Source organism: Papilio machaon, chromosome 26 (assembly GCF_912999745.1).
Source record: "Papilio machaon chromosome 26, ilPapMach1.1, whole genome shotgun sequence".
In the NCBI taxonomy this organism is placed as follows: Eukaryota; Metazoa; Arthropoda; class Insecta; order Lepidoptera; family Papilionidae; genus Papilio; species Papilio machaon.
In genome coordinates, this window is record NC_060011.1 from 1,672,975 (window position 1) to 1,700,720 (window position 27,746).

Here is a 27,746-nt window from a genome sequence, read left to right on the forward strand (position 1 = left end):
ACTAATTAAATAAAATTGTACGATTGTTCGTTTTGTTCATTACAAACTTAACTAATTATTTCTTTAATTAAACTGAAATCCGAATGCTGGTATAGCTTTAGGTTGTTTAATAATCGGTGAAACGCTTGTTTAATTATGCTCTATCGATAAAAATAAATAAAGTATATTGAATTTATTACAATCTAAAATGGAAATAAAATTAAATTAGGGAAAATAGTCTGACATGCATGGCAACATTATAGCGTGCATCGATTATTCGCCGCCGGGAGCCGTGACAGTATGGACGTGTGTTATAAATTTAGATTTGCCGCTCGAAAATATCGCGACGTTGTGAAATGTTAGTAAGGTGTGCCCAGTACGGCGTGAGCGCGTGTGTTTATCAAATATTTTTATGTTGTACTCGAGTATTTTAGTGATGTGGTAGAAAGTGGTACGAAATGGGCAACTCTTGCAGTTCGGGTCAGGCTCACAAGGATAAAGACAATATTTCACAGCATTCCGAGGAGTAAGTATCTTAACGTAGCGTGAAGGTTTTAAGACAATACTATATATCTTTATGTCAGCTTATATTTGTATCGTACGTAACGGAGATAACAGACAGTGCGAAAACATAAATCAATACAGGAGTACTGCCGGATATCCGGGAACGAACGAGACATAAATTTATTTATCATTATACTCATCTCAGAAAATCTTAGTAAGAGCAGGCATTTTGACATGATTTATATTGTTTATTCACGTAAATACAGAGTAAATCGGAAAGTCTGAAATAAAATTTTAAAAGTCTGAAGTTGGAAATATTTTCAGGTATCAAATATGATTTATTTCAAAAGATTTTTTTTTAATCTTACAACATTGAATGACTACTTAAATTTGACAACAATGAATGATCTAAGCATAAAATACAACATTCTTATTTTTCGGTAATTAAAAATAGGAGGAATTTCTAATTCCTAATATTATAAATGCGAATGCTTAGATGGATGGATATTATTAGGTATCTACAGAACGGCTTAACGGATCTCGATAAAATTTGGTATAGATGTAGAACACAATCTGGAAGAACACATAGGTCACTAATTAAGTTTCTTTTTTAATTCTGCGCCGAGGAAGTCGCGGGCGACAGCTAGTATTAAATAAACGTTTGTGGTGACCATAACCACAGGCACATCTATACGCTGCGAAACAAGACGATGTCCGCAGCAAGTGGCAATGCAATATTATGTGATTGGGAAAATAATCTGTATCATAGTGTCTTAAACTCTTAAATAAAAACATTTGCATATCGAAACGAGAACCTCGTCGGTTCTTTTGATCGCGTCTTTTCATCTTACCGTGGGTTATCAGTTATCGCTTCTTTCGAAGCAAGAGAAGTAAACTTTAATTTTGTACATTTTACTTCATTGAAAATATTTATCTCCTATACGAAAACATTTAGTAAAAATAAAGCAAGTTTTATTTTAAGGGAAAAAAGAAATACTTTTCTTTAATTTAAAACGTTTGGGACAATTACTTTGGAGTTAAGGAATTTATTAACAACGTCCTATTTCTTTGTCCGATTATAATTGACGTTTATTTGAGAATCCAAACCTAAATTGGAACACCAATTTAAACTCGCATTGATGTATAAATTAAACGTCTCCTTGAAAGGTTTAAGGTATTAATCTACAATAGTAAATTGGGTTTAACCCTTTACTATTAATAAATAAGTAATATTATTAACTATTTAAAGTTTATACAAACGATTTCGAAGTTTTAGAACTAGTTTAGAACAAGCCAGTAAAAGTTTTAAAAGTATTTCTGTCTGAGTGAGGTGGCCAGACATCTTAATAAGTGTAGAATCATCTAAAAACAGCAACAACTGATGGGCCGGCTCGGTCGGTGAATTACCACAACGATACAGAAGACAGGCGTGAAGTGGAAGCAATTTCGCGCTTCGTCTGATAAGTGATTGCCATAGGCCTAATTAAGTCCCCATCCCCTTCCCACAAAAACAAAATCCTATTATTTTCCTTGCATATTAGCTAGCTAGCTTTCTAGCTTTTCTAATGAAAGCTAGAAAAAAGAAGGCACCACAGCCGAGACATAGATCTATTGTACATAATGACACAGTCAAATAATGAAGGATCTACCGGTTACTTAAATAAAATTTTATTCAACATATAATTATATTTGTAGTGATTTTTAACTTCAAATGTCGCCAGTATTCTCCTAGTGATGTATACATAATGCTTAATCGTACTATGTATAATATTAATAACATCACTAGTTACTTTAAAAACCGATGAAACCTCACCGTGAGGCCACTTACGATTCGTTACGTTGAAAAACTAATAAATACTATACATTCCCCGTCACTGGCCGCAAGCCAACTCTAACACATAAAATAATACTAGACTGATATTAGAGCCGGTGATTCAATTAAATTATTTGTTTGTGACCCGACCAATTTATCTACGAAGTATTTTGTTTCGTTTTTTTTTCAGCCAGTCATTCCGTAAGAATGCTATCGAAGAATAGAAATTAAAAAGATAATGTTCTATTTTTGAAATTTCAATATTAGAACATTACTGTTATTATAATATTCGCTATAATCCTGCTCGAAGGACTATGCCTGTCTGTACAAACTTTAATAAAACGCACTAGCCTTGACAAGGATGACAATATTAATACAATTATATTACTAAATAACATATGTTTTACAAAACAAAGTGGTCCTTCGGGCCGGATTATTACAGATAATTTTAGCAGAATCATCGAATTTGGATCGGGATAACGAATAGTCATAATATATCTATAAAAAGCATACATAGAACAAATAATGTTGCTGAAAATGTAATGTATACAAAAATTGCCATAATAGTATGCCGTCTTGGAACGGTCATTAATTGGCGTGTTGGAGCAAACGAATACTACGCTCGGCCAAGACAATGGCGTTAAACAAAGTGTGATGGAGATCCCGCGTCACGCATACGGTCACCACAAGTCAGTTATTTCTAGAACATTCCTTTTTGTGCATTTTCGATAAGTTATTTCGTCAGCTGATACATAAGACGTACTTACGTTGTTGGAAAACATCGCGCTACCTGTACATATAGTCGAAGAAATTCAAATATGTGTGTGAAGTCAAACAAATTAGCCAGCGTGTTCGACTATGGCCTAGTTACTAAATATTCTGTTAAATAATATTTTATAGGTCTAAATTACTCAGATTTATCACAAACTTCGCTTGTTTTTTCCTAACATTTTTTATAGTCCTGTTGTCCGTCACTTTGTAAGATGCTGGTCACTCTAATCATATAGTAAAGTGGGTCACGATATTATGACGTCATTCCAATGCAAGTATATGTCACTGCGCTACTATAGAAAGGATTGAATTACCGACGCACTCGACGTACACCCCCAGGGAGGCTGAGTGCATACGAGTAAATAAGATTTATACGTGAACTAAAGAAAATAGCAGTTTGAACATAAAGTAAACTAGAAACTTTATAAAGTAAAAACCTTTCGTGTCTGTTATTACTGTTATAGACTGGTTATATCCAAAATGTTACACGGAAGACCTGGTTTAAGAGTGGGAAATAAAGTTGAGGGTTCACAAGTAATGAAATACTAGCTGAAGAATGTTGAGGAACTTCATCTAACCACTGTAAATTTTAAAGGTATTTTTATTCGCAGAAAACTATTTGAAGTTTGTTATCATTGTAATTTAGTTGGTTATTACATTATTTTGATCATCGATTTCTTAAATTTATAAATACTAGCTTTTACCCGCGACTCCGTCCGCGCGGAATAAACAAAAATGCACACAAGATAAAAAAGTTCCTATGTCGGTCTCCTAGTTCTAAGCTACCTCCCCATCAATTTTCAGCTAAATCAGTTAGACCTATCTTGAGTTATAAATAGAGTAACTAACACGACTTTCTTTTATATATATAGATAAGATGAATAAAGCTTATACAAAGTTTAACGCAATATATCTGAAAATAGAGTGAGTCGTAAATCATTAATTATAACCAAGACGTTTAGTTAATAACCGGGCAGTTAATGACTTCCGTTTGGATTATGAGTATAGCTTTTGGATATATTAAAGGGAAGTTTTTGTGAATATATTGAAAAGATTTCGTATTTCAGAATGAAATATAGAAATGTTTTTAAGCTGTTATCCTTGTAATAGCTTAAGCCAAAACTTTAAGGTTTGTAAAACCTTCTGTGCCGACCTCACTTAAATGGGAAAAGGCCAGGAAGATGAAGATCTGTGTGATACCTCTATCGGTGGATAAGAGCGTCAAACGTTACGTTGAATTAAATAAAATAGCTTTTCGTCGAAGGTAAAGTGTTCTAAATATAATCATGGACTCTGTGACCAATGTTAACTGTAAACACGATCGTAATTAACCAACTAATGTGACGTTAATTTATTAATATTAAAATGAACAGTTCACAAAATGTCCACAACACCTGAACTGTCCCACATTAGATTGCAATTATTTTGAATGCTTGATCATCTTATGCATTGGATTGAGAGTTCGAAGTACTGATGACAATCAATAAAGGCTTTGACAGTGTTAAAGTCATACTTACTGTTATACCCCTTATTATTATAGAAGGCCTGCATGGTCAGCAAAATATGCATCGATGAAGTTTTTCCATTTATGTCAGCAAATTAGTTTACTTTATTGATACAATTCACTTTAAAGTCAGTCAGATTTAGAAGCTCGCGACTCCGGATTCAGAGACCATACAGTTTTTGTAACTGATTAAAAGTGTAGTGTAAAGTTTGTTTCTTTTTTAAAAATAACCCAAAAGCCGGCCGCCTAACAGTACGCAACATAAATCTTCGAAAACGATTTTAGTCGCTAAGTGACTTACACAATATGATGGCATAGATGTTCGTACAAGAGGATGCATCCATCGCAGACGTTTTTTATTTAGTCACCTAATACAGTCGCACGCAACCTGTTTGTTAAGATTGTTGCCAGAAAAGTCGCTGCGATTTTCAAGATGGCGGAGCAAATCTATATGGTTGATATGTCACTATGCCTGTACTGAATAGCCGACTTGCGTAGGCGACTTAATGCTGTGGCTACGGAGTGCGCTAAACGCGATACTCGCGACGCAGCTAGGCAATATCAGTTTCGAAGATATACGTTGCCTTGGGTACGAACGGCCTTATATTAAAAAAAACTATTTTTATTGCTGCAGTCTGTTTAGTTTTAACACGTTATGATATAAATCTATTCATGTTTTTTTTATAAATTTATTATTTGTATTTTACCAATTGCTTTCTAATTTCATTAAAATTACATTCAAATGAGAGTTATTCTTACCGTTGTATATTATTTTATGATCATATGAGAGGTTATTTTAAAAATAAACTGCATCTCGTCTATGTCAACGTCTCTATCAATCGTGATGCTGACACGAATACTTCTCTATGGCTACAGATATAAATATTTTTAATCATTTACTATCGTGATACAAAGATCAAAGACTATTTTGTCACAACCATAGATATGAGTCGAGAGAAATTATTGCTTTTTGGATGTAGCTAAAGGTTGGGAACAAGCAAGCGGCCACCTAACAATGTGAATGCTGCCCATAGCTACAAGTTGCAGATGTGTTGTCTACCTTTTAGAGCAATTTATTTACGAAGTGAAGATATTTTCTTTACTTTCGCTATAAAAATATATATTAAATGAAGAAATTTTTGGACTTTAGACATGACTTCTGAATTAATCACACAATATTAAATAATTTAATTAAATTTTATTACCAATCGTATATAATATATCTATGTTAGGTTTGTATGCATTTTGATTTGTTGCCAACGTCGCGAACTTCCTCTATACGTTGTCCAAATCACCTGATCACAGTCACTGTGAGTGAGAGAGTTTAGATAAAATAATCGATTTAATATCGATAGCAACATACTAGTATTTATCACATTATAACACGTATGGAAAAAGCTCTACGTAAGTTAGTAACCGTGAGTTTCTGAGACCAAGAATCTCTGTATAAAATACTAGCTGTTGCCCGCAACTCCGTCCGCGCGGAGTTAAAAAAACTTAATAAGTAGCCTATGTGTTCTTCCAGATTATATTCTACATCTGTGCCAAATTTAAGCAAGATCCGTTGAACCTTTCCGTAGATACCGTCAAACAAACATACATCCATCCATCCATTTATAACATAAATATACGGTTCATCGCAGATACGTATTTTATTGGTTAATAGATCTTACTTCTTACTAATATTATAAATGCAACTGTCTAGATGTATGGATGGATGGATGGATATTTGTTTGAAGGTATCTTTGGAACGGCTCAACGGATCTTGATGAAATTTGGCACAGATGTAGAACATAGTCTGGAAGAACACATAGTCTACTTATTAAGTTTGTTTTAAATCCGCGCAGACGGAATATAGGACAGCTAATATAGTAATATTGTTAAAACAAAGCAATTATCACGTCATGATACTTCGTAATAAACGTAAAAAGGTTAAAATATAATTAGTAATACGCATTCACGATTCGCTTGCGGAAAGATTTACGGCGTGTTCTATGCCAACTGATTGCATTCCGACGTCATTCATTCATTGACCTTACGAAATGTACATTGAACGTATATAGAACATCTTTAAACCCTTATACGAGTATGTGTGTTGAAAGAAAATACGTTTAATATATACTCGTGTCTATTTCGATTTGTTTTAAAAAACTGATGCAGTCTGTTTTTGGATAAATACTTCGGCAGTGCGAAGACGATGATACGACGACGAGTATAGTCAGGTAAATGTAGGTGTTGCTTATAGTTATCGTTTACGAAAAATTTTTAGACTACCTTCAGATCAGTTCTAAATAAAATACGTGTAAATTCAACAAATTAAATTGTGCCCCTTTGATTATCGCCATTTTGGCGCTAATGGTTGCGATTGTTAAGGGTGGTGAGGATTCGAACTAAATTAACTGTCAGGAATATCAACAGGTATGTTTAAGTAGAGAGTTGGAGCTCACGGGTTAAGCACTTGACTTGCAATCTGCAGGTCCTGAGTTTGTATCCTGCCATATACCAATGTGATCACCCCCAATTTAGGGTAGGCTCTGAGACCCTCGGTGGGACGTATAGTGAGCTGATGATGATGTTTAAGTTGGCACAAAGCAAAGTCTTTTCCAAGCAATAAGCTATCAGGGTATTTCCTAATCAAATATAATTATTCCATCCAAGGCAATATTTCTGCCATACTGTTTAGCTAGTGAGCAATTAAAGTGGAACCAGAAGTGGGGGTCATTAATCATGACTAAGCGTTAGTCGTTAATCATGACCACAAAATCGATGACGTCACAGCGACGCAATTAACGACCCGCGTCTGAAAATCATTGATATTTGAGTCGTTAACTTGATTTACGGTTTATTATAGAATTATTTATAAACATTTACATTTTTAAACAGATTCCCATCGGCATTTATGGTCAACAGATGCAAAATTTTGACATCATGTTCCTAATTTTGTGTCTCGAGTCTACCTAAAGTTAGGGGTAATTAGGCCTTAGTCAACCACGCATTCCTAGGTTCTGTTTGATTGACATCACAGAGATTTTTAATAATAGCTATAATATACATCACGATGTTTTACATCACCTTAAGAAGTGAGACTGTGTAAAACAATGATAGGCATCTCTATACCTACCTTCGTTGATTTTAATAATAATTATTATTTTATCAATTGATTTGTCTTTTTATACAGGTACACGTTGACAACGAGTGTCAAAAGGTTTGGAAGACAGATTTGTTAATGACTTTCTTGTAATATAACATTGCTTGTTTCAGTGTTTCATCTAACTTTTAACAGGATTTAACAACTCCTACATCTTTCTAACTGAATGTTCAGTACTAAAACTTTGCGTTAACAGTTAATTTATAGTTAATATTTTAATTTAATAAAAAACAAAGTAGTGTTATTATTTTTTTGTTTTAATGTTTTGTATTTAAGTTTTAATTTCTTGCCTAACTTTTTAAAATTTTCACAAAATTTGTATTATAAAGTAACAAATGTCGTCTTATACACTTTATAGAAAAAATAATATGTCCTTATTAATTTATTGATTCCATATTTAAATGTCAACACCGAATAAACGTTTTAAATTTATCATAAACAACAATTAATGGACTTGAGCTGGAGCCATGTCTACGTTGACACATCTTAAAATGGACCGATGACAGCTGTCATTCAACATTAAAAATGTACACAATGAATAACTCATTGTATACACAATGAATATATGTTAAGTATTCTTAAAATAATATTCGAAAAAAACTATCCAAATTTAATTTATTAACGACCTGTTTAGAAATATTCCCACTTATTTGTTTTCTTTATAAGATCGCGATGACATACATCTGTCACCGTGACAGACCGCCATTGTGTTGCGTTCGGTAACACGTCCATTTGCGCAGTAAATACTATGCTATAACTAATTGTTTATATTTTTTCTGTATGTGTACGATATGTTGGCATAATAATTTAAATACTATAATGCTTATAACATCTTTGAAGATACGAAAACCCAATATCAGAAAAATTTGGTGATTTATAACTTCTTACTTTCAATTCCCACTAATACTAGCTGCTATATTAAATAAGGTTAGCATATTGGCGTTATTTTAATTAAACTCATCTTGATGTGGTGTACTACTAAAAATCTTACTAATATTATAAATGCGAATGTTTAGATGGATGGATGTTTGTTTGAAGGTACCTTCTGAATGGCCTAATCTTATTGAAATTTTTCACACATGTAGAACATAGTCTGGAAGAACACATAGGCTACTTTTTACGTTTTTTTTAATTCCGCGCGGACGGAGACAGCTAGCATTTAATATTTACTGCTTTCAAAATGACGCTAAAAGAGAACTACCCTACTTTTCTATGATAGAATTTGGCTGTTCCAAATTCAAAATGCTGTCATTATATTTTTTTGTATGTCGACGCAACAACACAAAGGTGTACAGCCAATGCAACGAAAAAGTATAAAAATATTTGTAGGTAAAGCGCCGGATCACGCAGCTCGTAAGTCGTAAGTAGGTCGGGGAGGTCGCGCGTCACGCTCGCGGGTTGGGGGGAGGCTGACGTCACGAGTTGTGACGTCGGTGCCCCTCCTCTGACCACGCCTTATAATATTACGTAGACGTATACGAGAAATTCCCTCTCAAGAGCTTTTGAATGCGAGATTTGCGAAATCAATGTTTGATGAATCTTTTGTTAGTAAAAAGTGAAAGAATTGAATAATATTCATAAGCTGTTGTAAATTATGTCACATAATTAACTTTATCGTTTTCTTTCAATTTAGAATTAGATTGTAGTAAGGTTTTCATATTATGTCTCTTTTCGTAACATACAATGAAAATAACCCCAAGGAAAAAAAAAGAAAAATTTATTTCCAAGGACACAAGTAAAATATGTAATTACTTTAATCAAATAACTGACACAAGTGAATTTGTTGAATTAAATTTTCATACCTCGACGGTTATCTATGTGTGTATTTTTATCAAGTAAATGGTTCGCTATTTCATTTATTAAAATAATTAGCTGTCGCCCGCGACTCCGTCCACGCATACAAATAAAAACTTAATTAGTAGCCTATGTATTCTTCCAGGCTATGTTCTACATCTAAGGGAAATTTTCATCAAGATCCCTTGAGTCGTTTTAGAGATACCTTCAAACATCCATCCATCCATCTAAACATTCGCGTTTATAATATTAATAGATTATGTTATTAGTAAATTCAAAATTAGTTGCATATTACACTTCAAATTTTTCATTAACTCGTAGTTCAAATTACGTTATTTTACTATTTCATTGTGTGTTTCATTTTTTTTCTTTTAATATATAATATAAAACCTTTCTTCAAAGTAGGTTAGTAAAGTTATTATTAGAAGAGGGAACCTATTTCCCTTTACCCCGCACCGGAAGTGGCGCAAGGGGTGACATCCGCTCTATATTCAATATTGTTCCTGCCCAGCCTTCCGACGACGTGTGTTATCAACTTTAGTGTAGGGAAAATTGCATTACATTTCCCGTCTAGCAGCTCTATAAATATACCATTTGTATACAGTATGTACCTATAGAAAAGACATACAAATATAAAACTAAATATAGTAGATTAAATTAACTATGAAAATATTAATAAATTATAATTACCTAGTGATTTATATTCAACGGGTTGAATACTGGATATCATTCCTTGCTTATAAGACACTAGCTTTTACCCGCGACTCCGTCCGCGCGGTATAAAAAAAAATAGAAAACGGGGTAAAAATTATCCTATGTCCGTTTCCTGGTTCTAAGCTACCTGCCCACCAATTTTCAGTCAAATCGATTCAGCCGTTCTTGAGTTATAAATGGTGTAACTAACACAACTTTCTTTTATATATATAGATAGATTATAAGACATTCGATTCATCAATGCAATGAACACATAATATATGAAGTTACCTTTATTTTTCGTATCCAAATTAAAATGAACATTGTTTCTATTGATGAAGGAATGTAGTTTATTTCATCATATTGTCTTCTTATATTGTAAGCTACCATGTCCGAATTAACGCCCTTCTTACGTATATCATCTTTCATACTGTCCATCAATACTTTCTTCGGTCTTCTTCTACCTTTATAGCCATCCGTATTTAATGTCATTAATTTCTTGTGAACTGGGTCAAAAACTGGTATGTTCACTTTGAATATAGACGATGTTTTTGGTGAAAATACCAACGGGGTTTGCTACTAAGGACACAACGCACTCTACTTATAGATGTTGGCTTCAGGGTAACTTAAATATTTAACTTATATCCCATGTCAGATTGAATGGGCACGTGATGGAGTGCCTCGTTGTGTTCAGACCGCGCCCTTTGTGCCTTCAATGCTGTCTTCTTTTATTTCATAGGTTTGAAAAAATGTATCTTACAAAATGTGTTCTATTTTAATTGACAACACATTTATATATTAATTTTTTTAGGAAAAGAGGAACACGTAAAAATGTTTATTTATTTTACGTATCCAAATCGTAGATGTAGATGCTACGCCGTAGAGTCGTAGCAACACTAACGTGTCTGCGCTCGCTCTACGAAGCATAATTATAAAAAAAAAATATAAACATATAGTAGTAAGTACCTAAATTAGTTATTATTATAAATGACGCAATGCTCAAGCTAGCCAAATTATTCTCGATATAAACCATACCAACAATGTATCCGGCACATTGACAACATACATTTGGCGCTACAATATCACTGACCAATTATACAATACAAAACGATTTAAATTAATCAAATGAAGCAATTAACAATGCTAAATGAACGTGACAAAATAATTAATCAAGACAATACGAGTGTCGACAGCTGTATTCTACGAGCTACGACACGTAGCAACTAGCTACGTGTTAGTACTTAATTCAGTGTTTCTATTTATATTTGACCTTTTTATGACTTCTTTTACAACGTAGGAATATAAAAATCGACGCTTTCAGCTTAAGGTAATGTGCCTCAGAGATAACGTCCAAAATTTTTTTATCTTACTTTCCCAAGAAAATAAACGGGGTCTCCATCTAAAATTCATTCATTATTACTAACTAAACCATGAAAGGTGTCTGATTATCTAAGCATTATCAAAACTATATTAACTATTTTATCGCAGACCGAACTGCTGCGCGCGCAGGTCGCCGTCGTACCGCACGAGCAAGGCCGTGCCAGAGCCTGAGCCTGCAGCTGATCCCCCGTTGGAGCTGCTAGAGCCTGCACCCTCGCTGCGGGAGAAGAAGCCCTCAGTTAAAGTACCACGACCTGTCGGCTCCAGTGTATCAGGTGAGAGGGAATTTGTAACAAAAGGTATTTAACATTATGTAGTAACTAGCTTTTTTCCGCCACTCCGTTCGCGCGGAATTAAAAAAAAATAAAACAAAAATCGAACATAAAGTAAAAAATAGAATAGAAACAAATCAGATATTGTTGATAACAAAAGTGTAGTGAATGCTGGCACAGATTCCATCTCGCTGTCATCGCCGGTGGCATGTGCGTCGCCCCGCGAAGAAGTGGTGGGGCCGCCGGTGCCGGCCAGCGTGGCTGCGCTCCCCGAGGAGCTACGCTGCTACCTGCTGGGCAAGACACCCCCAACGAGGACCCGACGGCGACGAGCTATGCTAATATATGTCTGTGCTGCCGACTCACAAGGTAAAAGTTTCTACAAATAAGTGGAGTGGACACACTGCTCAAAAAGAGTAGGCTTCCTTAACTTAACTTTTCTCATAACCGGCAGGATATATTTGTATTATTCAGAAAATCAGTCACAGTCAGTCGAGTATTCTATTTTTTATCTTAGTATTCCTAGTGAATGTTACGTGTTATTTCAGATTGCTGCGCGGAAAAAGGAATCCTGCAGTGCGCGGTGGCGGCCAAGCTGCGTGTGCGCGCGCGGCGCCGCGGCTGGCGAGTGCACGTGTCCGACTTGCACTGGCGGTCGCCGCTCGAGCAACAACGAGACCATCGCTTCCCAGTACTGTGCATCGCTGAACTTACCCGTAAGTACACTTCGAACATCTTGGAATTGTCTAATAAGTGATTTATTAAATTAAAAAATATTTCTTTGTGTTTAACCCTTCTTCCCAACATTTATCCCGATTTTATATCACTCTGTTGATTATTAGTCACTTTCTTACGACAGTGGGAACTCAACGATGGTATTACAACAATGTTAATAACATTAGATCGTTCTATTTCCAGGTCAATCTGAGTTAGGCGCTGTAGTGCCGGTTCTCTTCCTCAATTCCGGTCTGGGCACGCCGCTGTTGCCGCATACGCTGGAATGCGCTGACTTCAAAGCAGCTCTGGAAGCCGCGGAGGATGAAAATGATCAAGCTCTATTAAATAAATGGTATTTATGTACTAGAACTAGTTTCTCTTGAATTGATAGACAAATAGACTTCGAATTTGAACTCTAGCATACACATTTATTCATCGTTATACGGAAACACTTCCATTTGACGCTTTTCTTCACAGGTACAGTCTAGACGTAGTGTGCACTCCGCCGTGCTATCGGTTGGCGCGCGGTGCGCCTGCGCGCTGGCGACGTGAGATGGCGCGCACTCTTAGTGTGCTCGTGCGCACGTTGCCGCAGGAGGCTTGCGACGCCTACCTCACCACTGTTGTTGAACAGGTAACTATTGGCACGGTCTGGACGTGGAGTGAACTCGAATTTGTAATTCACAATGCAGTTTGGTCCTTAGATAAATTGTCAAAGTTTTAAATATGTCGCTAACTCATAATCATATTGGAACACTCTGTATACTGATCAGTTAATAGGTATGTATGAATTTCATTTGATTACGATTTAAAAAAATCGAACTTTGAAATGGTTCGGTGACATCAAATTAGCACATCCTGTATCATTGCGAGGTGTAATTGTGTATAGGAGGTACAGCACTCTGTGTTGATGAGCGGCGAGGCGGCGCGGCGCTGCGTGTGGGTGTGCCGCGGAGGCGCGCCACCGGAGCCCGAGCCGGAGGGCACAGACCCCGCACACCATGCAGAGCTACAGCGCAGGCTCAACAACTTACAGAAGGAGCTAAAAGTAACACGACTTAAATTTCTAATACTCACATATTTAAAATATTTTTACCTGATTTATCAACTTTGATTCTTGAGATGTAACTATTATTTATAATACTAGCAGTCGCCCGCGACTCTGATCGCACAGAATAAAAAAAAACGTAATAAGTAGCCTATGTCTTCTTCCAGACTAAATTCTACATTTATGCCAAAATTTCATTTAGATTCATGCAGTCGTTCCGGAGATACCTTCAAACAAACCAAACATTCACATTTATAATATTACTAGCTGTCGCCCGCGACTCCGTCCGCGCGCAGTAAAAAAAAAAAATGAAAAATAGATGTTGGCCGAATCTCAGACCTACTGAATATGCTCACAAAATTTCATGAGAATCGGTCAAGCCGTTTCGGAGGAGTACGGTGACGAAAACTGTGACACGAGAATTTTATATATTAGAAGTAACGTAATAAGAAGTAAGATGTAATGGCGGATATCCTAAACAACTTGTCTAATATTAAAATATGAGTGATTTGATTAATTTTCTTCCCCGGATTGTCTATGGTCTTAAAACGGACTTCTTAATAGTACACTTTTTCAAGAAATAATTACATTTACTATGGTTCAGTGTCACTTGAGTGAGCGTAACGTGATCCGTGCGAGTGTACGAGGTCGTGGTGCGGGAGACGAGGAGTGCGCGGAGCAAGTGCGCGCCGCACTCGCTGACAGACTTGGCGCGCTACTTGACACACTAATAGCTGACAATGAGCAACCTGCCGGCAGCTGCGGCGTACCCACCAGGTCTGTATACTGCAGTAACAGCATCCACAGGAAACACTTTTTTTCAGAGGGAAATGCTTTGTGCATACTAAACTGTCGGCTGTCGAAGCAGCTTCCACTATGAGGGAGGCCTACCTTCAGCCTCATCCACAGGAAACCCGCTGGGGTGTTCAATAGCAGGAAATAAAGTTATGGGTCCAGTGTAACAGGACTTCTCCGGCCCGATGTGCTCAAAATAAACTACAATAAGTAATAGATGTCATCCTGTAAATGTCAAAAAAGTACCACATTTTTATATTGTTGAACTGTAGCTCATACTCATAGTCGCTGATTAGCTCAGAATCTACTGTCAGTTAGGAGCAATGATCTCTATAAATGAATAGGCGATTACTTGATAATGACAGCTTTTGCTTCGTTCCGATTTAAAAGTGCCTGTTGATGTTACTTGACAGTTAATTTTATCTAAGTTATTAGTTCGAATCTACACCACCGCTACAAAGCGCTATCATCAATGCCAAAATGGCAAAAATCAAATAGGCACAAAATACTACGTATTATAGCCAGTCCATTTATAGATTTCAGTGATAGAGTCACACTGCATACATGTTTGAATTTATTCGTAATATTATGTCCATGTTGCATCGAATTGTTTTTTTTTTTTTTAGCGTTACACCTTCTATTATTTGTGTATTACAGTTTATTTGATGAGATAAGCGAACACCTGTCGTTCTGCCAGAAAGCGGCGCAATGCACCTCTAACAGAGAGATCACGCTTAACGACCTCAAAACGTGAGTACTCTTTACAATATCCTAAAAATTTACTACAAATTAAACAAACTAGAGGATTTTAAGCAATTTTTATCTTCTCATAAACTTTTATTTCCAATTACAATAACCTGAAATGTTTCACCCATAGACAAACTGCACTATTTGTCGCTAAAACTCGTAGATTTCAAATTATTTCTGGTAAAACAATTTTTCTCACATAACTATATGACATTAGCTATATTTATATAAATATATAATTTTATTTTATCTCAAAATATTCAAGGAAAAATCGAAAGAGTGAAATATCACAATGGCCGCCATGTTTTTAATTTGACGTTTCTTTGTTTAGATTGAAATGAAGTACATTAAACTATATTTGTCCTTTTCAGCTACGTGACTGGTGAGAGTTCTGTCCCGCTCGCACTACTAGGGGGCGCGGGGTGCGGGAAGGCGACGCTGCTAGCTCGTGCCGCCTCGCTCGCACACACCTGGCTGCCAGACCTCGCGCTCATAGTGCGGTATGTGACGTCATTACTATACATACAATATAACATGATATGCGAGACTTACGTAAAATAATGCAAACAGACATATCCATCAGAAATACTTTTCAGTAAGCGGTTGAGGCCATTTATGACACCCATTATTGTTCATAAACCTACATGTTGTTTTTGGAACGAAGTTCCTTATCGCGCGTTGTGAAAGGGGGCTAGACGGAAAAAATTCTTACGAAAAGTTGTCACGACACTTTTTGCTATAGTAAGTATGTTAACGACGAATGAGCGCTACTTCACCATGGCAACGACGTGACAATATATAACGAAAATTCATAGAAATAAAATGTACTTCTTGTGAAGACTTAAGTTTTTTATTCATAGATTAAACATTGGTTCCTTCACTAATTAATTGAAAAGAACTTCGTTCCATCCGGGTGTCCCAACACACCTCTCAAGTTTTTTTTTTTATAATATCCTCAGGTTCGTAGGTCTAACCTCTCAGTCGAGCAGTTCCCACCAGCTGCTGAAGTCTATTGTGGACCAATGCCATGTGCTGCACACGGGCACCGTATACAGAGGTAGAAATGTGAGTATAGCTTATTTCCCAGTGTTTTTTTGTTTGTATCAAAAGGTGGGAAACGAGCAAACGCCCACCTGAATTCGCCAAAATAGCGAGGCGACCGTTGCCCATGGTGAAAGAATTAATTAAGTTTCTGTTTTTAAAAAGTAAAAAGAACAAATTTAGTACTTACTATAATCTCGCAAGGATCTAATGGTAGTTTTTTGACATAGTCAGGAGGTCGTGGGGACTTATATGTTAAGGGTTACCAGTGAGCAAAACTTTCAATACTTCTGAAACTTATAACTTAAGTTTCTTTTTTATTATAACTTTCTATTTAAATTGATATGTTCAAAAATATAATCTAATTAGCTGTTGCCTGCGACTCTGTCCGCGCGGAATCTCATCAACCTATTGTCATGCGTGACATTTTTATGAAATTTCGAGATTATGAAAATGGCAACACTAAACTATGCAGCTGCCATCATTTGACAAAATATGACGCTGTCAAGATGACATTGTTAGTTCACATATTTTCCAACTGCCCCAAGATCCTTATTGAACTTCACACAAGGATATCTGAACCAGTGAGAGCGCTACTATCGCGGTTGGTTCTCTCAGAATATATATAAAACCTACTGAGTCATAGAAAATGACATGACAGCTACAGTACAAGAATCTTGTGACATTTTTAATCTTGACAGGGGGGCGCTAGCGAGGTGTCATAATTTAGTTTTACTTATACCCACCATTTCTAACTTTGTCGGTTGATTTATACAATTTGACGTACTATTTTAAATATTCTACTAGAGATGAGATGGGTTTTTTATTTATGGGGGGTTGGTTTGATGTCAGGAGGCGGGCGCGCTGTCCAGTGCACTGGGTCGGCTGCTGTCAGCACTGGGTCGCACGAGGCCCGTGTTGCTCTGCGTGGCGGCGGCTGACGCGCTGCGTGGTGCTCGCTGGTTGCCGTCAAAGCTGCCCGATAATGTCAAAATGCTGGTTACTGTCTCTGAAGGTATGGTCAAAGATAGTCTGAGGCCAAGGTCCACTTCAGATCGCTGCATCACTCTAGTTAGTTTATCTGTCGGAGAGTCTTAGCCCAAAGAAGTCCTATTTAATCCTGATTATATAAGAACAAATTTACTTTGATTTTCTTAATATTGTCAAAAATACTTATTTTAAAGATGAAATTGGTTATAATCGTTGAAGGAATCTAAACTTGTATTTCTAACTTAAACTACATTACATAAGAAAGATCGAATGAAAAGAATTGATGTGGCAGGCAGCATCTCTAGCATTTTTCTTTATTAAATAGAAACAGACGAACCCTCATCATCAGCGATAATGGCGGTGCTATCATCAGAGGACGGTCCGAAGGTGGTCCGTGCGCCGGGAGTCTGCCTGGAGGAGGCGCAGGCGACACTGTGCGCGTGCGCAGCCGCGTACTGCCGCACGGGCGCGGCCGCACCGCCACCAGAGGCACTTGAAGCACTGCGGCGATGTACACTGCCACTCTACGCCAAGGTGAGTTACAGAAGACATAGTAGGAATCCATCTTAGTGAAAGACTTTTTTGTAAGGAGGTCTTTTAATCGACTTTTACAATTTATTTCATCATTCTTCTTGAAAAGGTGCGCCGACGTATGTCTTTTTTGTGTCTCTTTATTTCTTTGCTAGATACGAATCCTGGCTCGCTCAGCAAAATACCATGACCACACAGAAGATTTACGTGAAGTGGAAGCAATTCTGCGTTTCGTCTGATGAGTTTGGTACTAGAGGACTAATTATAGTCCCCTTCCCACCATTTTCTTATGAGAAAAATATTGGAAAGAGAATTGCATTTGACGGAAGAGGGAATACGTAGGAAGGGAAAATAATCTCTTTCAGTGCTTCCATTCCTTTACCACCTTATGATATAAAAAAAATGTTTTATTTTCCTCCAGATCCTGGCGTGGCAGATATCCTTATCAACGGAGACATTCACCGAGCAGTCGGAGCCGGAGGTGGAACCGGAGCTGGTGATCTGCGAAGACCTGGAGAGTCAGCTGGCGCAGATCCTGGTGGCGACGGAGCAGGCGCTGGGCGCGGACCGCGTTCGCGTCTGTCTAGCTCTGCTCACCGCATCACGACGCGGTCTTGATGATACTGAGATGCTGGATATGTTGGCACATGACGAACTGTTTAGAAGCGAGGAGACTTATTGTAAGTGTTTAATTCCTTTTAATTTAAAGATTCCAACAGGTATTGCACACGACTTCGTCAATATGGAATTAAATAGTTTCGGTCCTGTCGTTTCGGAGATTACTCGAATCAAACGTGAGTTGGCGGACAGACAGACAGACGAAAATTGTTTTTTTTTTTTTGTATTATATATAAACATTTCATTTTTGTCAACTGTACAGAAGCCGTATTCATTGTGAATTTCTGAGACCAGAATCTCCGTTTAAAACATATATTTCTATTTTGTTAAAGAATAACAGTGATGACTGTTTTATACAGTCAGAAACCCACTGTCAATGAGTTTAGTTCCATTTACATAATCCGCAGTACCATGGGCGCCGGCGTCACTATTCTGGCCCCAGTTGGGCGCACTGCTGGCGCCATGGCTGCGCTGGGATGTGCGCGGTGCTGCACGCTGGAGGGATGCGGCACTGGCAGCTGCTGCAGCTGAGCGATATCTGGCACCAGCACCACATGTACCTAGACTAGCTTTGGTGCAGTACTACGAGGTTAGGATAGACTATTCACATAACACACAAAATACGACCTAAACTAAGCGAGAATTCAACCAAAGTGAGCCTTCGACAGTAAAACACTTCGCATTCACTTGTGGGATCGTAGTCAAGCGATAGCTTATTCAATATTAAAAAAATATTAAAAAGGAGAAAACAGCCGAAATTAATTATAGGTCCTAAAAATCAGACCTAAAATTATTTTTAACTAACTGGCGTCCGCGACTTAGTCTGCGCGGAATTAAAAAAACTTAGTAGCCTATGTGTTTTTTCAGACTATTCTACATCTGTGACAAATTCCATCAAGATCTGTTGGGCAGTTCTAGAGATATCTTCAAACAAACATCCATCGAAACATTCTCATCTATATATATAAAAGAAAGTCGTGTTAGTTACACTATTCATAACTTAAGATTGGTTGAACTGATTTAGCTGAAAATTGATGGGGAGGTAGTTTAGAACTAGGAGACATAGGAACTTTTTTATCTTGTGTGCATTTTTTTTATTCCGCGCGAACGAAGTCGCGGGTAAAAGCTAGTTAATAATATTAGTAAATTAATTTAAATTAATTTTTAATTTTTCCAGGGTATGTGGTACACGGAGAACGATCCTAAAATGGCCGGCCGCTTGATATCACAAGAAAACAAATTCTCCGAAGATTGGTATGTTTAATATTTTAGCTAAATACATTAAACACCACAACAATCACAAATTATAAGTAAAAAAATCTTTACATTTTCCAAATGTCAAAAGAAAAGTTTTTTGGAACGAAGTTCCTTATCGCGCGTTGTGAAAGGGGGCTAGACGGAAAAAATTCTTACGAAAAGTTGTCACGACACTTTTTGCTATAGTAAGTATGTTAACGACGAATGACCGCTACTTCACCATGGCAACGACGTGACAATATATAACGAAAATTCATAGAAATAAAATGTACTTCTTAAGTTCTTTATTCATAGAATAAACATTGGTTCCTTCACTAATAATTAATAGAAAGGAACTTCGTTCCATCCGGGTGTCCCAACACACCTCTCAAGTTTTTTTTTCTTAATCATGTCAATAATGTCATATTTTAGTTACAACACGAGAAAACTTGATGAACTTCCATTTCAACATTATCATCTATTAAAAGATGATCCAGAAACATTTTCAATAAAACCTTATTTCACAAAATTAGACTGGATTCATGACAAACTAGCGGCTACAGATTGTGGTCATTTCTTAGAGGACATAGCCTTAGTACATATAGACCCACTTCCAGAACATTTAGATGTACTAAAAGATGTCTTCGAAACTCATTCGTATGCACTAGATTATGACCATAGACAATTCTATGGTCTTTTAAGAACTACGTTAGAGAAAAGAAAGAGAGAAGGAATAGAGATAGAGAGTGAAATAGTCGAGCAATGGATGGCACAAGTTTGGGAACCACCGGTGCCAACTTTTTATCCTGTCAATGAAGATTTCTGGAAAGTGGTAGAGAATAAAGAAAGAAGAGATATGTCTATGGTCGAAGGATTTGATAGTAAATCCTTTGATTTGATAGTTAGATTTGATACTAGAGGCAAATTTATAGCTACTATATCTACGGAGAGAGAAGAGATATGTGTTTGGGATGTTAGCCGGTAAGTAATCTTATGTTTGTTACCATAATACTTCGAAACGGCTTGACCGATTTTTATGAAATTTTATAGACATACTAGCTGTCACCCGCGACTTCGTCCTCGCGCAGTTAAAATAACTAAATGGGGGGGGGAGTGAAAAATAGATGTTGGCCGATTCTCAGACCTACTTAATATGCTCACAAAATTTCATGAGAATCGGTCAAACACAAACACCGCGACACGAGAATTTTATATATCAGATTAATTAGGTCTGAAAATCGGTTACTATTTATTTTTCATGCCCCTATTGAGTTTTTTAATGCGCGCGAACGAATTCACGGGCGACATATATAATATTAATTAATTAAGAAACGGCTTAACTCACGTTTGATCGTCCGGTGACGGCACCGACTAGTTTCGAACCCATCGGGGGTCCATCTTCAGGGCGAGTGTTTAATCCGAAGACTTCGCGGTCGCGTTGCGTCTCGCACTGCTATATATTATTTTATATTATATATATAAAAAATATTACAAACTAAAACCTATCAAATATCCTTTTAGATGTTAAAGATTTTGGTAATAAATGTTAATTTCAATATTAAAATTTTGTTGACTAATTTTTAGGTACTTATTATAGGTTTCTGAGACCAAATATTTCTTTAAAAACATATTAGTATTTCTATTTTGTCATAGATAATGACAGGGATGAAGATATGTTTTATACAGAGATTTTGGTCTCAGAAACCAATGGTTACTGAATTCAAAAATGATCTTTATAATAAAACAGATAATCCTTAATCGATATATATATAAAAGAAAGTGGTGTTAGTTACACTATTTATAACTCAAGATCGGTCGTACTGATTTAGCTGAAAATTGATGGGGAGGTAGCTTAGAACTAGGAGACGGACATAGGATAATTTTTACCCCGTTTTCTATTTTTTATTCCGCGCGGACGGAGTCGCGGGTAAAAGCTAGTGTCTTATAAAGTCTATATTCTTCCAGATGTAAATTAGTAAGAAAGTTGACTGGTGTAACACATCCTATAAATTTAGTACCGATCGATGAGTACAGATGTGTGGTGTTGTGTCGGAGAGAACTTAGAGTCTATGACCTGGATCAGGTAAATAGGTTTTTATTGTTTCTTTTTTATTAGACTAAGAACATTCACATCGGAAGTGAAAATGAAAATTTTAACTATAAAATCCACCATAAAGTTTTACAATGTTTATTAAAAAAAAAAGTGAAAATGACAAAACATAATTATAATAATGCCTCGTCAGAAGACAGACATACAGTCGAAACGATATAAGCGAGAATCTAAAGGATCACGATATTTCTCTCGCTTATAGAGGCTTCTTTATAACCCAATTTCTTCACCAAGGTTCGATTGTACTTCACTCTCTCTCTAATATTAATAAAATAGTACGTTACTATTGAACGTAGAATTTTTATTCAACTTTATATGTAATTATAGTCTGACCATGAATACGAAAAACTAGACCTAGGTACTGCTAATCACTTTTTTAAAACACAATTTCATATTTTTCTGCAACATGGCGATGTTTTTTATGGTTATATTATGTCGTAGGGTAAGTTCGTGGTTACTCTAAAAGGTGTAATGAACCAGAAGATGCCGTACTACGGATTACACGACGCCTCTCATCTCGTGGCCCTCTCCAGGAACAGAATGTACGTCAACTTGATGAATATAGAGACAGGTCAGTATTTATTACTATGTTTTTATACTATACCTTATAATCTTACTAATATTATAAATGCGAATGTTTTATGGATGGATGGATGGATGTTTGTTATAAGATATCTGCAGAACAACTGCGTAGATATCGCTGAAATTTGGTATAAATGTAAAACACAGTCTGGAAGAACACATAGGAAACTAAGTTTTTTTTTAATATTGCGCGGACGAAATCGCGGTTAACAGCAACCTTACAATTTATTACTGTAGAATTCCTCTGCTGTGACATTTTGTATTAATTAATACATTTTGTTTATGTAATACAAGTATGCAATGTTGAGTGCAGAATTAAATATTCTGCCAAATACGTGGCACACTGGCCACAAAGTATCTTTGCCTTTTTTGTTATTGAAAAAGATAGAGGTGAAAAGTCAATCGCGCGGGAACTCGGAGTGTTAACAACGTAATTAAGTAGTAAATATTTTGAAAATTCGTCATGATTCGCTATTGTAAGGTTTTAACATTTTTTATTAAGTTTATATAAATTACATATATACATTTATTGTATCAACTATTTATGTAACCTTATTTGGCAACCTTTTTTTTTTATTTGATAAAATCACATCTACAGACGCTTGGTCCGTACTCTTTTTTGCACAGGTTTTAGTTATCTTTTTTTTTTATTTGGCAACCTTACTAACCATCGTCTGACGTCACGAGGCTCTCTGCAAAGCTTCTGCGGACGAGTAATTGAATTTTTGTTCTATGTAGGTGACTGTGTAACGACATTCAAAGCTGGGGAGGACAGGTTTCTGAACTCTCTGCTCGTTTCTGGTGATGGAAGGTAAGGGTTACACTTAGCATTTCAATTTATGATTTCAACAGACTCTGTTCGCTAATTTCGAAACGTATATAATTAATAACATAAATTATTTTATCTACATTAATTGATATAATACGTCCCCCTAGTGTTTCGACAGTGAAAACCTATCTTATGTTTTGTTGTTTAATGATAACTAAGGATTCTGGTATGCGGCGACGAGACGCAGAAGCCATTCCCGCTGCTGGTGTGGTCTCTAACGTCACGCAAGCTGCTCTACGACCTGCGTATACCTCACCACGACTTCATCACCTCCAAAGCGGCCATCACCTACGAAGGTATATTGAATATGGCTGACTGATGAAAGGAATGACAGGAGAAAGTTTGGATTTTGTGGAAGAGGATATATGAAAGAAGTGATTGAATTCAGATATGACGGCTGATAGAGATGTTTGTAGGGTTGTTCTTCGTAGGGAAAAGTGCAAGATTTGTTTCAGTCAAACAACAGAGGGTCAGTTTATTTATTGTATTTATTATGTTATAAAACAAAATTAACGAGCAAGGATCCATGCAAATTCGCCAAAATGGCGAAGTAACCACTGCCCATAGACATCTGCAACCTTTAATTAACGCAGGATTTCACGCACAGGAATAGGATATTTCCCTTTCCTATTACGTTCCCTCTTCCACCAAATCCACTCCCTACCCATCATTTCCTTATAAGAAAAGGTTGTGAAAGGAAAGAAGACTAAAATTAGGCATCCGGCACGACACACATCAGACTGTACTCGGAATTACTTCCACTTGACGTCTGTCTTCTGTGTAACCGTGGTATTTCACTGAGCAAGACGATCTATTCTAGCACCTAACAAATATTGTTACGGAATTTATTACTGTTGATAATATTAAATAATTACTTGTACGTAAGGTTCATACGTATGCGTGGTGTCTCGTGAGCTGGACGAGCCGACACCTAACTTCATAGTGGTGTACGACCTGCAGTCGGGCACACTCTTCAAGAAATGGAAGCCCGGCTGCGACACCGTCGCCCTCGCCATCAGCTCTGTCGACGGCTGCGTCGTCTCCGGACTTGAGGATACCAGGATACTTGTCTGGGACCTGGTCACTGGTGAGTTATATCACACTTAACACACAAGAAGACCAGTGACTAGATTTTTGAATCAGTGCAAAATCAGCTTTCAGTTTTTAAAATTGATTTAAATATGTTTCGCCTTATAGTTACATCCCTTGTCACTAAATTACACATGGTCAACCATAAACTTTGAAACAGCCATTCATCATCCCCTATACATCCCCACTGAGAGGCTCGGAGCCTACCCTAAGTTAGGGGTGACTAGGACATAGTCAATACAGGCCCAGTGCAAGTTGACTTCACACATATCATTGAATTTCTTCTCAGATATTTGCAGGTTGCTGATGTTTTCCTTCAAGTGCTTAACCCCTGAGCCACCGACGCTCTTAATACTTACATACACTTAATTGCTCACTAAGGGATTTTCTCAGTGTAGTTTTCTCTTTTTAAAGTACATCACTTAACTCTGAGTGGGTCATTTATTTTAAACTAGCTTTTACCCGCGACTCCGTCCGCGCGGAATAAAAAATAGAAAACGGGGTAAAAATTATCCTATGTCCGTTTCCTGGTTCTAAGCTACCTGCCCACCAATTTTCAGTCAAATCGATTCAGCCGTTCTTGAGTTATAAATAGTGTAACTAACACTTTCTTTTATATATATAGATAGATATAGATATCCATTTTAAAACATAATCTATGTTGTTCAGGTAACTGTCGTCTGACACTGCGCGGACACGCAGCAGCACCATCAATGCTGCGGCTGTGTCGTGCTGGTGCCGTGCTGCTGTCTGCTGACCGCGCTGCCAGAGACCTCTCTGTCAGACTGTGGGACCTTCATACTGGTATATTCATTTTTACTAATATTATCCTTTATCCGACTCGAAGGACCAAATCTACATATATATACAGCTGCTACCAGTCATAAATCATTTGAAGTTTTATGAATCATTTCAAACAATTTGTTTGTTCGTTATATTCTTTTAAGTTGAATAATCTGTTTATACGACTAGTTTTATTACATAATCACTTGCTGTCGCTCGCGACTTCGTGCGCACGTAATTAAAAAAATACTTAATAAGTAGCCTATGTGTTCTTTTAGACTATGTTCTACATCTGTGTCAAATTTCATCAAGATCCGTTGAGTGGTTATGTAGTTACCTTCAAACAAAAATCCATCCATCTAAAACAGGGATCCCCAAACTATTTTGGACAAGTGACCCCCTATTCCAAAATGAACCATTTCCACAGACCCCCCATGGCCAAATTATCTACTTTTAAGATAAATTATTATTATTATTTTTCAATCTGACTTAAATCAATAGAAGAAGAAAGAGTGAGAATTAGCAATGCTTTAAGTTCGATTAATTTTGGGAATCTCTGATCTAAACATTCGCATTTATAATATAGTCTGGAACATAATCTGGAAGAATACATAGACTATTAATTAAGTTCTTTCTAATTCAGCGCAGACGGAATCGCGGGCGACAACTAGTTACCAATAACATTGTATTATTCTATACTAGCTTTTACCCGCGACTCCGTCCGCGCGGAACAAAAAAATAGAAAACGGGGTAAAAATTATCCTATGTCCGTTTCCTGGTTCTAAGCTACCTGCCCACCAATTTTCAGTCAAATCGATTCAGCCGTTCTTGAGTTATAAATAGTGTAACTAACACGACTTTCTTTTATATATATAAGATATACTTTTTACTTAATATTTATCACCAACAGGCAAACTAATCGCAGTGTACACACCACCTGAACGTATAACATCTTGTGAAGTACTCCTCGGTGGGTCTGTACTCGCATTGTCTATGGAAAATTACAAGGAGATAGTCTGTGTCAAACTTCACGGGCCACTCGTAGAGTCTGTCAAAAACGGCAGAGATTGTGAATACGATGATAGAGGTTATGGAAATGAGGAGTTCGAAGGTCGGACCTTCGATGTTAGGGGAATGGAGAACTGCTGATGGAACAGAAATTAAAATCTAGGTTAAAAAAACTAGTTAAAAATGGCTACATTTTTTACGTTAGTCAAGTTTCAGAGTCCTAGAGTATTGTCTTTCGACTATCAGGTGAAGGAAAAAAAAAAAGTTTACTGGACTGGATTCGTGGTTTCGTGACACTTTGTCTGGATTCATCGGATACTGGACTATACGTGAATTTAGTCGTTTTTAATTAGTTTAAAAAATATTTTCTGTTTCAAAAATGTTACATCAAAGTAAATCTATAAGATTATTAATACATCCATTTGTATTTTTAATTTGAAATATGTATTTATTTTGTAATGGACGGATTTTTTATTTCGATAGTCAAAAAGTTCTTTTTTTTTTTAGTCTTCAATCCATTTTATTCAAAGACATCTCTTTTTTTAGTTAAATAAAAAAAAAAAACTTGATGTATTAATATTCTTATAAATATTTTTTTTGACCAGAAACTACGAGAAGAGTAAAAAAATGTTTGATCATAATTTATGAACAAAAAAAAACAATTAATGTTTTTTGATCTATTACGCTTATTAATTACATTATAATAATAATAATAATTCTATTTAGTGAATTTCTCTACTTGTAATGTTGATGTTTATAGAATTAACAAGATTTAATAAAAAAATAAGAAAATCTTTAATTTAATAAATTATATATTTTTCATAATTTACTTGATTTTATATTTACTATGCGTTTACAATGATACTCGTGTGACGTCATTCGTCTCATGTTATCGTGCACGTATAGTATTTGAATTATAACTTCAAAATGATTTAAAAAAATATTTAATTAATCAATCAATCAGTTATAATTATTTTTATATAAGTTTAGAAGCACTGGCTCTACGACGAAAAGCTTTTGTCCATTAAAAAAATAAGTTTTGTCCATGGTTTTATTTATTTTTAAATTTGGAATTTAAATAATATTTATCTATAGCATTTATATTAAGTAATAATTACTGTCTTTCTCTTTTAAACGTAACAAAATTAATATGCACATAAATAAAATATAAGTTATTTAAAATATTGAGACAGTTACATTAATACTAAAATGTATTTGTTACTTTGTTTCTACTATTGAAAAAACAAAGATAACAATATGTTTATCGGGATTTTGTCAGTGGATATCGACGTTAATATTATAAGGTTTATTATGACGCTGGTTCGTCATATATCTTTATAAATATCGTATAATGTATTTTATTTAACACTTTATTAATCCTTTCAAAAAATTATAGAAACAAGTCTATGGTAAATTTGATGGTTATTTATTATATCTACATTACTGTAAGTGAATCCACACAAAAGGACTCATTTGGTAACAATTAAATGTCCCTGAATGTACAATTCAATTTTAAAATGAAAAAACCAAAGACAACAATAAAACACTTTTCAGTATTTTAATCATAAAAAAACGTGAAATTCGAGGTGTTTTTTTATTACATGCCAGTTACCTAATTGAAGTTATTTATTATTTTAAATATTATTGGCCAAATGTAAGTCGTCAAATTATTTTATATTAGAAAATATATTCTATTGATAAATGTCCTTAAGCTGAATACATAATACTGCCATATCCTATTTAAATTATATGTAATTTAGTATA

General features: G+C 36.0%; 1 protein-coding gene across 1 annotated transcript; it reads left to right on the plus strand.

Annotated features, from left to right (window-relative positions):
• Positions 1–269: 269 nt before the first annotated feature.
• LOC106718682 (NACHT and WD repeat domain-containing protein 2) lies at positions 270–26,228 on the plus strand. Its single transcript, XM_045684443.1, has 25 exons — positions 270–505; positions 7,750–7,776; positions 11,695–11,861; positions 12,039–12,227; positions 12,407–12,574; positions 12,777–12,927; positions 13,053–13,209; positions 13,465–13,623; positions 14,228–14,400; positions 15,076–15,168; positions 15,537–15,665; positions 16,125–16,230; positions 17,059–17,221; positions 17,522–17,730; positions 18,149–18,407; positions 18,753–18,934; positions 19,523–19,599; positions 20,014–20,562; positions 21,547–21,664; positions 22,133–22,262; positions 23,012–23,084; positions 23,262–23,398; positions 23,989–24,189; positions 24,861–24,995; positions 25,885–26,228. Exons 1-25 carry the CDS (start codon positions 438–440, stop codon positions 26,121–26,123), a joined length of 4,059 nt encoding a protein of 1,352 aa, XP_045540399.1. The 5' UTR covers positions 270–437; the 3' UTR covers positions 26,124–26,228.
• The last annotated feature ends 1,518 nt before the right edge of the window (positions 26,229–27,746 follow it).

Bases quoted from the DNA above. Each gene is read 5' to 3' on its own strand.
- LOC106718682 (XM_045684443.1), top strand. From the start codon at position 438: ATGGGCAACTCTTGCAGTTCGGGTCAGGCTCACAAGGATAAAGACAAT. The intron at 12,575-12,776 runs GTAAGTACACTT...TTCTATTTCCAG, and splicing joins GTGCATCGCTGAACTTACCC to GTCAATCTGAGTTAGGCGCT. The intron at 18,935-19,522 runs GTTAGGATAGAC...TAATTTTTCCAG, and splicing joins CTTTGGTGCAGTACTACGAG to GGTATGTGGTACACGGAGAA.